Below are 14,933 nucleotides of genomic sequence, written 5' to 3'. Positions count from 1 at the left end.
GAGAAAGAAAATGGAGTATATTCTGGCTGTGCGCAGCAGCTCATGCCTGTAATCCCAGCACTTTGGGAGGCCGAGGCACATGGACCTCTTGAAGCCAGGATTTTGAAACCAGCGTAGCCAACATGGTAAAACCCTGTCTCTATTAAAAATACAAACATTAGCTGGGTGTGGTCACAGGCTCCTGTAATCTCAGCAACTACTCGGGAGGCTGAGGCATGAAAATCACTTGAACCAAGGAGGCAGAGGTTGCAGTGAGTCAAGATGGCACCACTGTACTCCCGCCTGGGTGACAGAGTGAGACTCCCTCAAGGAAAAAAAAAGAAAAAAAAGAAAATGTAGTATATTCATACAATAAAACATTGTTCAGCCTTAAAAAAAGAAGGCAATCTTGCCATTTGCGACAGCATGGGCAAACCGAGAAGACATATTGAGTGAAATAAGCCACTCACAGAAGGATGAATACTGCCTGATTCCACTTGTATCAGATACCTAAAAGTGCTAAAGTCACATAAGCAGAGAAAACGACCGTGGTTGCCAGGGACCGGGTGGTGGACGAGGGACATGGAGAGCAGTTGTTCAATGGGTGTAAAGTTTCAGTTATGTAAGATGTGTAAGTTCAACAGATCTGCTGGACAAACAGAAGTGCCTATAGTTCACAACACCGTACTGTGCACTTAGAAACTTGTTAAGAGGGAATATCTCATGTTAAGTCTTCTTATAACAATAGCAACAAAAAAAATCTCAAACCACCCCCAAAACCAAAGGGGCACAATGATTAAACTCATGAAACTGAATGTTAAAAATGTGCAGCTTTTATCAATTATACTTCAATAAAGCCATTTAAAACATACAAAGAACAGGTAGACTTCTTTTGGTACCACCAGCTGTCATTAGCTGTGTGACCTTGGGCAAATCCCTTGCCCTTTATGGGTTCCAGTTTTATCATTCTGAAAGCAAGAAACAAGCTTCTACTATCCCCAAGTACCCTTCATGCTGGGAGACTGTGGCATGGGGACCCTGCTGAAAGGCACACCTTTCATGGGCAGATCTTAGCAGAGCAGCAGGGATTCTGGAGTGGACCAGAGATCAGAGGGATGAAAAACTCTGAATACGCAGCATTTATGATGCACCTGCTGGGTGCAGGATGGCGAGAGAGCCTGAAAGGGGCCTGCTGATGGCAAGGTAATGAACACTCCCAGGCTGCATGTGGGAGGGAGGCAGAGGGGCCCAGACAATGAGAGGAACTGAAAAGGTGATGGGGCCTGGCGTGGTCGCTCACGCCTGTCACCCCAGAACTTTGAGAGGCTGAAACGGGTAGATGGCTTGAGCCCAAGAGTTTGAGATCAGTCTGGCCAACATGGTGAAACCCGATCTCCATCAAAACCACAAAAGTTAGCCAGGTGTGGTGGCGCATGCCTGTAATATCAGCTACTCAGGAGGCTGAGGCACAAGAATTGCTTAAACCTGGGAGTCAGAGGTTGCAGTGAGCAAAGATTACAACACTGCACAGTCTAGCCTGGGTGACAGAGTGAGACATGGTCTCAAAAAAAAAAAAAGGAGCTGGCCCTAAGCTGGGTGGTGAGCAACTGCTGCTGGGCCCTTGATGGCAGCAATGCCTCTCTGACCTGCTGGGGATCCACCTTGTCCCAGGGAGAGGACGCCTGGGGACATTTCTTCTATGTATTCCTCCTGCTGGCCCTGGCCTTTAACACTGGGCTCTGCTCTCCGTTCCCTGTTTAGATTTGGTCCTGGACTCAGGATTTCTGACATCCCTTGGGGCAGCTCCAAGTACCCACTGTGTGTGATGTCTGGGACTCACTCAGCCTCTCCACTGTCGCTGATGCCCTCTCCTGAGTTTCAGCCTCATGCGATCATTCCCTGTCCTCCCATAGTTCATGACCCCCCATGTTCAACATCAAATGAAAGCTTCAGGGGGACAAATGCAGTAGAAAAGTGAGACGGAAACAGCCAGAGCTTTGAAATGCAGAGGGCTTGACGGCGGCACTGGGGACTTGTGATCTAGAAGGCACATGGGGTGGCCAACGTTTAACTCCAAAGCCAAACTGAAAAGCATCGACTAACACACAGTGTGACCCTCGCCTCCATGGAGGTGTCGGGGGTCTGAGCTCAGAGGGAAAGGAGGCTCAATGCCCTCCATCTCCAGGACAGAAGCCACTGCTCACTTTGAGCAGGGCTGGTGGGTCAACTGCGGGTGTGGGAAAAACAGCCCATTTGTCAATTTTCCCCATCAAGCCCAAATGGAACAATGAAGCTGCACAAACAGTTCCCTACTTACTGGCATGGTTTTGTCTCCAAAGAAATGAATGGTCCTATAACCGTCACTTTCCACATGTCGCAGGCAGTATCTCTTGTCCCATCCATCAGGAAAGACATCAAAGCTGATCTGGCCTCCTGCCGGGTGGGGATGGGGGACACGAAAGCAAAAGGTGACAAAGAGGCTGATGATCCGTCGCTGAAAAAAACAATTTACTCTTTGTCAGTTAATGGATTGTCAAGGTTGATTTTCAGTACCCTAGTTTGCTACTTGGACTACTTCATGGACAGGCTCTAGAAATTCATTCTACATTATGTTTTTTTCCAGCATTATTTCACCTCGGTCTAAAATTGAGACACAGAGTGCCAACTCCGAGGGAGAAATGCATTTGCATTTAAGCGCCCTGTTAAGCATGTGGTTTAAATGAAGCATGCTTATGAAAAATCTGATAGCAGCCTCACTCTGCTGTGCTTATCTCAAGCTCTAACACACGCTCAGTGGAAAATGCCTGGAAGCAGACTGCATCTGGCATATTTTGGAGGAAAAATGAAAATCTTCACTGAAGGTGATTTATAGGCAGCTGTCATGGGCAACAAAAACCCTTTTAAAGCTTTGTCAGAAAGATGTCCATCTCCCAGTTCACAAGAACAACCCACCCACTCATCTGTTAAATATAATCCCTTTGCCATTCCAGTGTTCCTACAACCTCTACCTTTATGAAAGCTAGGAAGAGGAGGAGGCTTTGAGCAATGACTCATTTGCACTGACAAGAGACATTGGTGTGTGAAGCATTTGACAGGCATATTCTAACAGAAGACAAGCCTGAGACGTCCATGTTACAGGAAGAATTCTGCATTAGACACCAGAAATGTTCACACATGGGCTGCGTAAACAACAGTTTTGTGAACTTGGATAAGTCTCTTCTCCTTTCTGGGCCTCAGTTTCTTGATCTGTAAAAGCAACCCAAGTGGCTCCTGCACTTCCTTGCTGTTCAAACATCCTTGCTGTCGAAACGTTACATGATTCCAAAACATCAGCCTAGTTTACCTGAGGGGTTCAATTCCATGTCTCTCTTACAGAGTTCACTATTGTGCTTTTCTTCCACCCAAAGGTGTGGGCAGTTCCTCTTTTTTTGTGTGTGAGATGGAGTCTCGCTGTCGCCAGGCTGGAGTGCAGTGGCCCAATCTCAGTTCACTGCAACCTCTGCCTCCTGGGTTCAAGCGATTCTCCTTCCTCAGCCTCCTCAGTAGCTAGCTGGGACTACGGGTGCATACCACCATGCTAATTTTTTTATTTTTAGTAGAGATGAGGTTTCACTAGGTTGGCCAGGATGGTCTTGAACTCCTGACCTCAGGTGATCCGCCCACCTCGGCCTTCCAAAGTGCTGGGATTATAGGCGTGAACCACTGCATCTGACTGAAATTCCTACTCTAGTAATCAAAGCGCTCCTCTTTTGACCAGAGAAGTGCAGGTAGGAGGAATCCTGTTGGGTAAGAATTTAGACCAAGCCCAACAGTCTGGAAGCTGTTTCCTGACTAGGCAAGCCCTATTATGGCTGATAATGCAAAAAAGAGAGTGGCTGGTTTTCATCTACAGGTTGGACTGCTCACGTAATCTTCCCACCCACCTAAAACTGTGCATACTCCATTATCAATAGCTTACTGGCCCACAACACACTCTGGGAAATGGGTATCCAAGTCTGGGACACAGACAATATATACAATACCTATGGAAAATGTGAGGCCTTTTCCCGCGAACTCTTTCTGTAGATCTGCTACAAACTTTTGTCTTATATTTTGTTTCTGGGAAAAACAAAAAGATACCATCTCTTGTATTGCAGTTTAGAAAGCGTACTTTTAACTACTGGCCACAAGGTGAATATCTTATTTACTTACTCATTTAGTTTAGTTTCTGAGATGGGGTCTCACTCTGTCACCCAGGCTGGAGTGCAGTGGCATGATCACAGCTCACAGCACCTTCAACCTCCCAGGCTCAAGTGATCCTCTCACCTCAGCCAAATAGCTGGGACCACAGATGCAAGCCAGCAGGCTCGGCTAATTTTTTTTTTTTTTTTTTTTTTTGTAGAGATGAGGTCTCACTCTGTTGCCCAGGCTGGTCTTGAACTCCTGGGCTCAAGTGATCCTCCTGTTTTGGCGTCCCAAAGTTTTGGGATTACAGGCGTGAACCACCACATCGGGCCATGTCTTATCTTATTTTCATAAACCCAGCCATTCACCAAAGATATTTCAGAAATACTTACTTTATCGAGTTCGTAGAACTCAATGCGTTCTTCTTGGCTGCAGCTTCTTCCAATAGGGGACACATTTAACATCCCATTTCGGAATTCAATGAAAGTACCCCTGGGAATGAAAGGGTGACAGAGGTTCCCCAAAACACATTATTTATTTGGGCAACATCATAAATAAAGAGCCTAAAATCTCGGGAAATTCTAAAAAGCAGAGGCTGGTGGGGTCAATGTTTCTCAGCTCTGTGCTGTGCGATATGGTAGCCACGAACCACTGTGACTATTTAGACCTGAAATGTGGCTAATCTGAAATTGAGATTAGATTTGAAAGACTTAGTATGAAAAAGGAATGCAATCACATCAGTCATGTTGTCTATTGACTTTGTGTTAAAATGGTTATGTTTTGAGCCTGGACAACATGGTGAAACTTTGTCTCTACAAAAAACACAAAATTAGCTGGGCATGGTGACGCGTGCGTACAATCCCAGCTACTCGGGAGGCTGACACAGGATTATATTAGCCTTGGAGGTAAAAGTTGCAGTGAGCTGAGATCAAGTCACTGCACTCCAGCCTGGATGACAGAGTGAGAACCTGTCTCAAAAAAAAAAAAAAAAGAAAAGAAAAGAAAAGAAAAAGGTTATATTTTAGATATATTGGGCTAAACAAAATATATTATTAAAATTCATTTCACCCCTTTTTGTTCAAAATGTGACTAGCAGAAAATTGAAAATTATACACAGCTCACTTTCTATTTCTGTTGGACAGTGCTGCTACTGGGCAGATAATTTTATGGCTAATAAAGAGCTATGAAAATGAATTCCAGCACTGGCAACAGCAGTCAGCTCCCTGAGGAGTTTGAAAATATATGTACCAGACACCTATTTTGCTACTGATCTGAATAGACTGACAGTACACACCTATTTTGCTACTGATCTTCTGAATAGACTGACAGTACTAAGCATAGCTACAGAGAAAAAAGTTCTGAGAATTGTCCAACGAGCCTTAGTAATAACTAAGGAAATTCAATCTGCCCAGTGGCAGACGGCTCCTAAACATTTGACTTGATCACAGAAAACGAGAACCTTAGTTTAGACACTTCAAATGAAGATGTCTAAAGATGTTCTTTTGGCTGGCTGCGGTGGCTCACACCTGTGACCTCAGCAGTTTGGGAGGCCAAGGTAGGTGGATGTATTCAGCTCAAGAGTTTGAGACCAGCCTGGGCAACATGGTGAAACTCCATTTCTACAAAAAATACAAAAATTAGCCAGGCACAGTGGCACATGCCTGTATTCCCAGCTACTTGGGAGACTGAGGCAGGAGTATCGTTTCAGCCTGGGCGATGGAGGTTGCAGTGAGCCAAGATCGCATCATTGCACTACGGCCTGGCCAACAGAGGGAGACCCCTGTCTCAAAAAACAAAGTTTTTTTTTCCCAATGTTTCCAGTTTGAGTCTGGCTCACATCTGTAATCCTAGCACTTTGGGAGGCTGAGGTGGGCAGATTCCTTGAGGCCAGGAACCAGCTTGGCCAACATGATGAAACCCTGTCTCGACCAAAAATACAAAAAATAGCCGGACATGGTGGTGCATGCCTGTAGTCCCAGCTACTTGAGAGGCTGAGGCAGGAGGATTGCTTGAACCTGGGAGTCGGAGGTTACAGTGAGCTGAAATTGCACCACTGCACTCCAGCCTGGGCGACAGAGACTCTGTCTCAAAAACAAACACCCCACAACCAAAACAAACAAAACCCCACCACCCAGTTTCTTAAAAGTTCAGATAACTTGTAAATTAGGTATCATTCTGACAGATGAAATTTAAGCATTCTCTGACAAACTATGCAGTGAAAAGTATCTTCCAATTCTAAACGCTGATGCCTGGGAACCCTAGGAAATATTTTTCCTGATTTTTTTCTACTATTTTAATCTCATAGACTTGATCTCCAGGCACTGGCCATCTGAAAGGCCACATGCCACGTGCAGGGCTGAGGACCTGATTCCATGTCAGTGTGGCCTCTTAGGAGGCTGTGTGGCTCTGGGCACCTCCCCAAGCTGCCTCTTACTCACCTACAGAAAGGCTAACGGCACTCGCTCTGGTTACCACCAAAGGGCCTTGTGAAAATCAAACGTGCCAGTTATGTAAAAGTACTTTGTAAACTGGGAAGCAATGAATACACATCAAAGCAAAAACAGCAGAATCTCAGTCAGCGGGATCCTCTCCCCGGCTGTGCTCAAATTGCAGAGAAAGAGGCAAATGATGTAACAAAAATTGCAAGCCTAAAAATCTCTCTCAATCCCATGTCCAGGTCGTCTCAGAGATGACGGAGGCCCAGCCTGTCCTCTATCACTTCTGCATGTGCACTAAGGTACTAGGGGACTGGTGACCATGCCCTGGATGACCCTAGGGCTATGGGTCCTAATTATCAGAAAAAGAGCTCAATTCATTTCCCCTGACTCAAGGACATATTATTATTCTCATTTCCAAGGCACAGAGAGAAGCTGACACAGTTTAGAAAGCCTTCCCTGGCTGCACGTGGTGGCTCACACCTGTAATCCCAGCACTTTGGGAGGTCAAGGTGGGCAAATTACTTGAGGCCAGGAGTTCAAGACCAGCCTGGCCAACATGGTGAGACCCCATCTCTACTAAAAATACAAAAATTAGCCAGGCATCGTGGCCAGTGCCTGCAATCCCAGCTAATAAGGAGGCTGAGGCAGGAGAATCGTTTGAACCTAGGGGGTGGAGGTTGCAGTGAACCGAGCTCGTGCCACTCCATCTCAAAAAAAAAAAGAAAGAAAAGAAAGAAGGATGAAGGTGGTTTACCAAGCATTCAGTTCCACCCAGAAGACCTGGGCTCTCTGAGTCTTAACGCATCTGCCTGGCCAACATGGGGCATATGGTTAGTGTTGTCAGGCAAATGTGGAAAGATGTGGGTCAAGGTGGGTCTCAGTTCTGCCTCCTGGATTCACCAGGTCTCTTTTATTCTGCAATTATGGCTCTCCACATTCCTCTCCCTCGCTAGATGATACACTCTTTGAGGACAGGACTATGCCTTTTTTCTTTTTTTTAATCCTCCCTTAGTGCTCGGCCCAAAGTAAAAATGGAACTGAACTGGGGTATTTGCATATTTTATCTTTTTGCCATGGAAAATTTCTAACACACACAAAAGTAAACAGAATAGGACGAGTCCTCATGTGCCCACTACCCAGCTGCAACAATCACCAAGTGCAGGTCCAGCCCGTCTCATGCAGGCCTCCTGTTGGGCTAAGGGACGTTCCTGCACTCTGGATGGAGGTGCTGAGCAGGAGGCACTCGGGTTATGAATATGAATCCTAATAGTGTAAAGCAGCCTCTGAAGTACAGACTGCCCTGAAATTGAACTGCCACTTAAAACATGTTTCTGACCCTGATGATTAAGGTGTTACATAATAAGCATTGAAAACTGGGGGGAAAAAAATGAGAAGTATTTCAAAGAAATCATCTGTAACCTCACCATCAAGAAACAGCCACTGTTAGCATTTGGGTCTACTTCCTGCCAGTCTTTTCACTGTGGGCATGATGTTCATCATTATTTTTATTACTATTATTTTAAAAATGGAATTGAGATAATAATAGCACCCGCGGCAGAAGATAGGTCCCCAAATCAAACACTGATGGAAGCCAGGGGCGGTGGCTAATGACTGTAACCCCAACATTTGGGAGACTGAGGTGGGAGGATGGCTTGAGGCCAGGAGTTTGAGGCAAGTCTGGGCAACATGGCAAGACCCTGTCTCTATAAAAAATTAGCCAGCGTGGTGGCATGAGCCTGTAGTCTCACCTACTCAGTAGGCTGAGGTGGGAGGATCAGTTGAGCCAAGGAGGTTGAGGCTGCAGTGAGCTATGATCATGCCACTGCACTCCAGCCTGGGCAACAGGGCAAGATCCTCTCTCTCTCTCTCTCTCTCTCCCCTCCCCCTCCTCAAAAAAGCAAGCAAGCCTACGGAGTCAGAAAATTAGAGAAACAGTCTGTGAAAGACTGGACCCATGTCCATGGGTCAGGTGGCAGCTGTTCAGGTGACAGCTGCCAGGGGGGAATGGGGACCCAAAGTAGCCAGGTCTCAAATTTGCCAACAGAAGCCAGAAATCCAGATGTTTAAAACATAAAATAGGGCCGGGTGCAGTGGCTCACACCTATAATCCCAGCACTTTGGGAAGCTGAGATGGGCTGATCACTTGAGGTCAGGAGTTTGAGACCAGCCTGGCCAATATGATGAAACCCTGTCTCTACTAAAAATACAAAATAAACTTAGCTGGGCACAGTGGTATGCGTCTGTAATCCCAGCTACTCAGGAGGCTGAGGCAGAAGGATTGCTTAAACCTGGTGGAGACTGCAGTGAGCCAAAATCCTGCTATTGTACTCCGGCCTGGGTCACAAAGTGAGATTCTGTCTCAAAAAATAAATAATAAAACAAATGTAAAATTGAACTTTTACATGATGGCAATTCATCCAGATTTTCTTTAACATTACAGGCCAACCAGACTTGTGTTTTACATGGATCTGGCCCAAAGGCTTCCTGTCTGAGACATCCAGATCTAGTTTCTGTTGCTTTTTGTACACATGGTGTTTCACTGCTGTTTCCTCTCACTGACAGCCTTTGAAAGCATACGGTCTTCAATGGCTGTATAAATTTCCGTCATGTGGACAAGCCATCATTTATGCAATCATTCTTATACTGTTGGCTTTGTGGACTGTTTCCAATTATTCCTTACTAACTGCTGGGCTTTGGATTTAAATTAGCCGGCCCATGGTGGCCACTAAACCCTGCTGTGAACCAGTAGCACCAGGGCAGCCAGAGAAAACATGGATTTCCAAGCTCGGCTCTCAGGCTTTCTGAATCAGAATTGCCAAAGGGTGGGCTAAATATCAGATTTTGTTTTTAAAACTCTAGGTGATTTTTAGAATCCTATTTGGAGAATGTCCACATTAACCCACCATATGACACTACGCTATATTCCAGTGATACTTCTTTGTTAAAAGCAAACCCACCTCTTCTTTGGGAGTTTAATTTTTGCAATGTAGCTCAGACAGTAGTTGATTAAATCTTGGATTAGGGCCTCACCCAGATGACTTTGAATATTCTAGACAAAGAAAATACTTGAGTTATTTCATTCAGCAGGAGCATTTTCAAAATAGCTTTATAATAAACCCGGGCTCTTCAGCCACTATTGTTGAAAATCACTATTGTTGAAAATCACTAGGCTGATGTAGCAGTGCTGGTGACATGCCCCATTGCCTGTTTAATTCCTTCTCTTATTTCTCTGGTCAAAAACATCAGGCAAGCCAGAAAGGCTTTAGTCAAAAGCATTTTCTGCTTCATTACCCACGATTTTTTACTCATTATTGTTCAAATGCTTCCTGTAAGGCCCAAAAAGCTTACTGCTGCCACTTTCATTCAATTAAAATATCTCCAGATATTGTTAGGAAATATATTTGTTCCACTTCGGCATTCTCTTACGCTGAACAGAATGATCTTACTACTACTAAGAGCTACACACTATCTCTTAAAAACGCTTATAGTGGCCAGGTGTGGCAGCTCACAACTGTAATCCCAGCGCTTTGGGAGGCTAAGGCGGGTGGATAACTTGAGTCAGGACTTCGAGACCAACCTGGCCAACATGGTGAAACCCTGTCTCTATTAAAGATACAAAAATGAGCTGGGCCTGCTAGTGGATGCCTGTAATCCCAGCCACTAGGGAGGCTGAGGCAGAAGAATCACTTAAACCCAGGAGGCAGAGGTTACAGAGAGCTAAGAGTGAGCCACTGTACTCCAGCCTAGGCAACAGAGTGACACTCTGTCACAAAAAAGCAAAAAAAAAAAAAATTCTTAGAGAGAGGCAGCCTGCTCTAGTTTTATCATCACAGAAATGTTATTAATAGATTTAAAGCCAGGCAAGGTGGCACGTGCCTTTAGTCCCTGCTACTTGGGAGACTGAGGCAGGAAGATCACCTATGCCCAGGAGTTCTAGGCTACTAGGATTGCACCACTGTGCTCCAGCTTGGGTAACACAGCAAGACCCCATCCTTTAAAAAGAAAGAAAAGGCTGGGCATGGTGGCTCATGCCTGTAATCCTAGCACTTTGGAAGGTCGAGGTGGATGGATTACTTGAGGTCAGGAATTAGAGATCAGCCTGGCCAACATGGTAAAACCCAGACACTACTAAAAATACAAAAATTAGTTGTGCACAGTGGCATGCGCCTGTAATCCCAGCTTCTGGGGAGGCTGAGGCACAAGAATTGCTTGAACCAGGGAGGCAGAGGATGCAGTGAGATAAAATTATGCCATTGCACTCCAGCTCCAGCCTGGGCAACAGAGCAAGACTTCGTCTCAAAAACAAAACAAAAAAAGAAAAACATATTAGATTTTAAAAGTATAAAAATTTAGTTATCAATTTAGAATATGTAATAGTCACATAGTTCAACATTGAGAACAAAAAAGAATACAGAGTGAAGATTCATTTCTACCCCATTCCTCAACTCCCCAGAGGCATTCAATGTGAAATGCCCTTTTAGAATACACTTAATAGAACATAGTAACTCAAGTACCTACCTGTTTACACAAGAGTTTCCCATCTTTGTATGCTACCAAGCCATTTTCTGGAAACACATAATCATATTTTTCAAGCACTACAATCAAAACAACAACAAAAACAATGCAATGAATCAAAACCTGTTTCTACTCCTTGATGAACAATGACTACCAACAAAACTGCTGAACTCTAATAAGGACTGTGAAAGACTATCTCATCAAAACAAACTACGAGAAGAGTATGGAAAAACGTTCCTATTGTTTTTTTAATGGCTCTTTTTGGTTACACATTTCAACTATGATAACTGGGCAGGAGATAAGAGTCTTGGTGACAGATTACCATGTGTCCCTGACTTCAGCCTGCTCGTCTGTAGAGGAAGATGCTGGTCCATGACGCTGACGGTTCACCAGCAGCAACCAGGGCAGTGGGTGAAAATGCAATTTCCAAGCTCTGCTCTCCGGCTTCCTGAATCAGAATCACCAAGGGACAGGCTACATATATTTTAAGAAAGCTCTTTGGGCCGGGTGTGGTGGCTCATGCTTGTAATCTCAGCACTTTCGGAGGCCGAGGCGGGCAGATCATGAGGTCAGGAGTTCGAGACCAGCCTGGCCAACATAGCGAAATCTTGTCTCTACTAAAAATACAAAAATTAGCTGGGTGTGGTGGTGGGCGCCTCTAATACCAGCTACTCTGGAGGCTGAGGTGGGAGAATCACTGGAACCTGGGCGGCAGAGATTGCAGTGAGTCGAGGTCACGCCATTGCACTCCAGCCCAGGCGATAGTCCATGACTCCGTCACAAACAAAAAATGCTTTGGTGGCCAGGCGCAGTGACTCACGCCCGTTATACCAGCACTTTGGGAGGCCAAAGTCAGGAGTTTGACATCAGCCTGCCCAACATGGTGAAACCCCATCTCTACTAAAAATACAAAGATTAGCCAGGCGTGGTGGCAGGCGCCTGTAGTCCCAACTACTTGGGAGGCTGAGGCACAAGAATCACTTGAACTCAGGAGGCAGAGGTTACAGTGAGCCCAGATCACACCACTGCACTCCAGCCTGGGCCAGAGAGTAAGACTCTGTCTTAAAAAAAAAAAAAAAAAATCTCTGGTGATTCTTATAATCAGTCTGCTTTGGAAACTATCCATGCTGTCAACCTGAATGAAGGGATTCTCAAACTTTAGGTACCTGTTAAAATGCAGATCCCCCATGCATTGGGTAGGGTCCCCACACTCATTTTAATAAGCTTCCCAGGTGATTCTGATACAGGTGAGCCTTGAACCGTCTTTTAGTTTGTGAATGTTTTGATTCTGTTGTTGCGTGTCTCTGAAAGGTGCAGACACTGTTACGCTGACACAAAACTTCCCTGAGCAAGTGGTTAAATAGAAAACTAGATGCAGAAGGAGCGATCATGAGCAGGTGACAGGATTCTCAGGGCTTCATGATCCCCAGTATATGGTTTACAGCATTTCTAAGTAGAAGACCTACAGGGGAGACGAAGTAGAAATGTAACAGAGAGTTTCAAAGGGACTGCAGAGCTAAGTCTTCTAGTAATGGTGATCCAGTAAATACAGTCTACACAGATTTGGACTGTAAGATACCATATTTACAGGACAGGTGCAGTGGCTCCTGCCTGTAATCTCAGCACTTTGGAAGGCTGAGGTGGGTGGATTACCTGAGGTCAGGAGTTTGTGACCAGCCTGACCAACATGGAGAAACCCTGTCTGTATTAAAAATACAAAATTAGCCGGGCATGGTGGCACATGCCTGTAATCCATTACTCGAGAGGCTGAAACAGGAGAATTGCTTGAATCTGGGAGGCAGAGGTTGCACTGAGCTGAGACTGCACCATTGAACTCCAGCCTGGGCAACAAGAACAAAACTCTGTCTCAAAAAAAAAAAAAAGGTATATTTACAATAGCAGTTCTCAAATGGGGGTGATTTTACAAGGAGGTCATTTGGCAATGCCTGGAGACATTTTTGGTTGTCATAGCTGTATGTGTGCATGAATGTATGCTGCAGGCATGTAGTGGGTAGAGGCCTGGGATGTTGCTAAATACCCTACAAAGCACAGGACAGCCCTAACTGGTCCAAAACATCAATAGTGCAGAGGTTGAGAAATCTTGCTCTAGAGGAGCTGGTTCCAAGATGTGACAACTCAGGGGACAATAGGGGATAAAAGAACAACCAATTCATCCATGTCTGCACTTACTTTTTTTTGTTTTTGAGATGGAATCTCGCTCTCGCAATCTCGACTCACTGCAACCTCTGCCTCCTGGGTTCAAGCGATTCTCCTGCCTCAGCCTCCCGAGTAGCTGGGATTACAGGCTCATGCCACAACACTCGGCTAATTATTTGTATTTTTAGTAGAGACGGGGTTTCACCATGTTAGTGAAGATGATCTCAATCTCCTGACCTCGTGATCCGCCCACCTTGGCATCCCAAAGTGTTGGGATTACAGGCGTAAGCCACCACACCTGACCCACTTACAATTTCTTATAGGGGCCGGGCGCGGTGGCTCAAGCCTGTAATCCCAGCACTCTGGGAGGCCGAGGCGGGTGGATCACGAGGTCAAGAGATCGAGACCATCCTGGTCAACATGGTGAAACCCCGTCTCTACTAATACAAAAAATTAGCTGGGCACGGTGGCGCGTGCCTGTAATCCTAGCTACTCAGGAGGCTGAGGCAGGAGAATTGCCTGAACCCAGGAGGCAGAGATTGCGGTGAGCCGAGATCGCGCCATTGCGCTCCAGCCTGGGTATCAAGAGTGAAACTCCGTCTCAAAAAAAAAAAAAAAAACAATTTCTTATAGGCCAAGAGGTCCTGGGGTATGGAGATGAATAATCCATATTCCTGCTCTTCAAAAACGTATCATCAGATAGTTTGCAATAATTACAGAATGCTACATTAACAGGGTTGTGCACTAGAATTTCTCAGAGGTACTTGCTAAGATAGGATTCCCAGGCCCCATAGACCTATCAAGTCAGAATCTCCAATAAAGGGGTCAATAAGTTTCTCCAGTTTTCCAGGGTCCTGTGCTGGCAATTGTGTTCCAGTGGTGGGGAGGTGAGAGAGGCTGTCAGAGGGACAATAGGAACACCGGCCGGACTAGGGCTAGAAGGGCAGTGAATGGGTATAAGTAAGAATTATTCCAGGCAGAGAGATTACTATGTGCAAAGACACAGCAGCTGACCTTCCTAGGTGAATCTACTCACACATCTGAGTACCCAGTTCTCCATCAGTAACTCTTGAAACTTACTGGATTAAAAGCAGAGGAAAAAGAAAGATGAAGAAAATGTTTCCAAAAATTAAAAAAATAAAAATAAAAAATTAAAATGTTTCCCAAACAAGGAAGCAGAAAGTCTGCCATATGGGAATAAGAATTCGGGGCAGCCTATGATATTCAGCCACAATATCCTCATAAGAAGTTAATGTTTTACCAGATATAATCAACAACCTATCACTTACCATCATTTCCCAGTTGCTCCTGTACTTTCTCAAAGTCCGACCCGCCTACCACTCCGATTTTGATCTTCTGCCTCAATTTTTGCAGGAAGTCATCCATTTCTTTGGTAATTTTCTAAATTTCAAGAAGGAAAATACAACAGTCATTAGCCACAAAACAATCAGGTGACTAAAACTCTAAGGGTAACACAATTACACAAGTTTTATTTTTTTATTTAAAAATTAAAGAAAAAGATTTTTTTAGTATACGGTCTCACTTGCCACCCAAGCCGGAGTGCAGTGGTATGGTCATAGCTCACTGTAGTCTCGACCTCCCTGGGCGATCCTCCTACCTCAGCCTCCTGAGTAGCTGGGATCACAGGTATGTGCCACCACACCTGGCTAATTTTTAAAT

The 14,933-nt window shown here is 45.1% G+C and overlaps 1 protein-coding gene across 2 annotated transcripts in view; it reads right to left on the bottom strand.

The window, feature by feature from the left end:
* Nucleotides 1-14,933, bottom strand: part of PMM2 (phosphomannomutase 2) — a 37,677-nt gene that overhangs the window by 17,982 nt on the left and 4,762 nt on the right. The window contains exons 2-7 of one of the 2 annotated variants that reach the window (XM_012448283.2): nucleotides 14,543-14,654; nucleotides 11,100-11,176; nucleotides 9,539-9,630; nucleotides 4,536-4,635; nucleotides 4,002-4,077; nucleotides 2,297-2,412 (exon numbers count right to left, since the gene is read on the bottom strand). In XM_012448283.2, the coding sequence (XP_012303706.1) occupies nucleotides 2,297-2,412; nucleotides 4,002-4,077; nucleotides 4,536-4,635; nucleotides 9,539-9,630; nucleotides 11,100-11,176; nucleotides 14,543-14,654 (573 nt within the window). The remainder of the gene's footprint in view (nucleotides 1-2,296; nucleotides 2,413-4,001; nucleotides 4,078-4,535; nucleotides 4,636-9,538; nucleotides 9,631-11,099; nucleotides 11,177-14,542; nucleotides 14,655-14,933) is intronic. The other variant, XM_064362446.1, reaches the window with a different exon arrangement.

The sequence above is a fragment of the Aotus nancymaae genome, unplaced genomic scaffold, assembly GCF_030222135.1.
Source record: "Aotus nancymaae isolate 86718 unplaced genomic scaffold, 86718_ANA_hifiasm-v0.15.2.pri h1tg000049l, whole genome shotgun sequence".
Taxonomy (NCBI): Eukaryota; Metazoa; Chordata; class Mammalia; order Primates; family Aotidae; genus Aotus; species Aotus nancymaae.
This window is presented reverse-complemented; position numbering and strand designations above follow the sequence as displayed.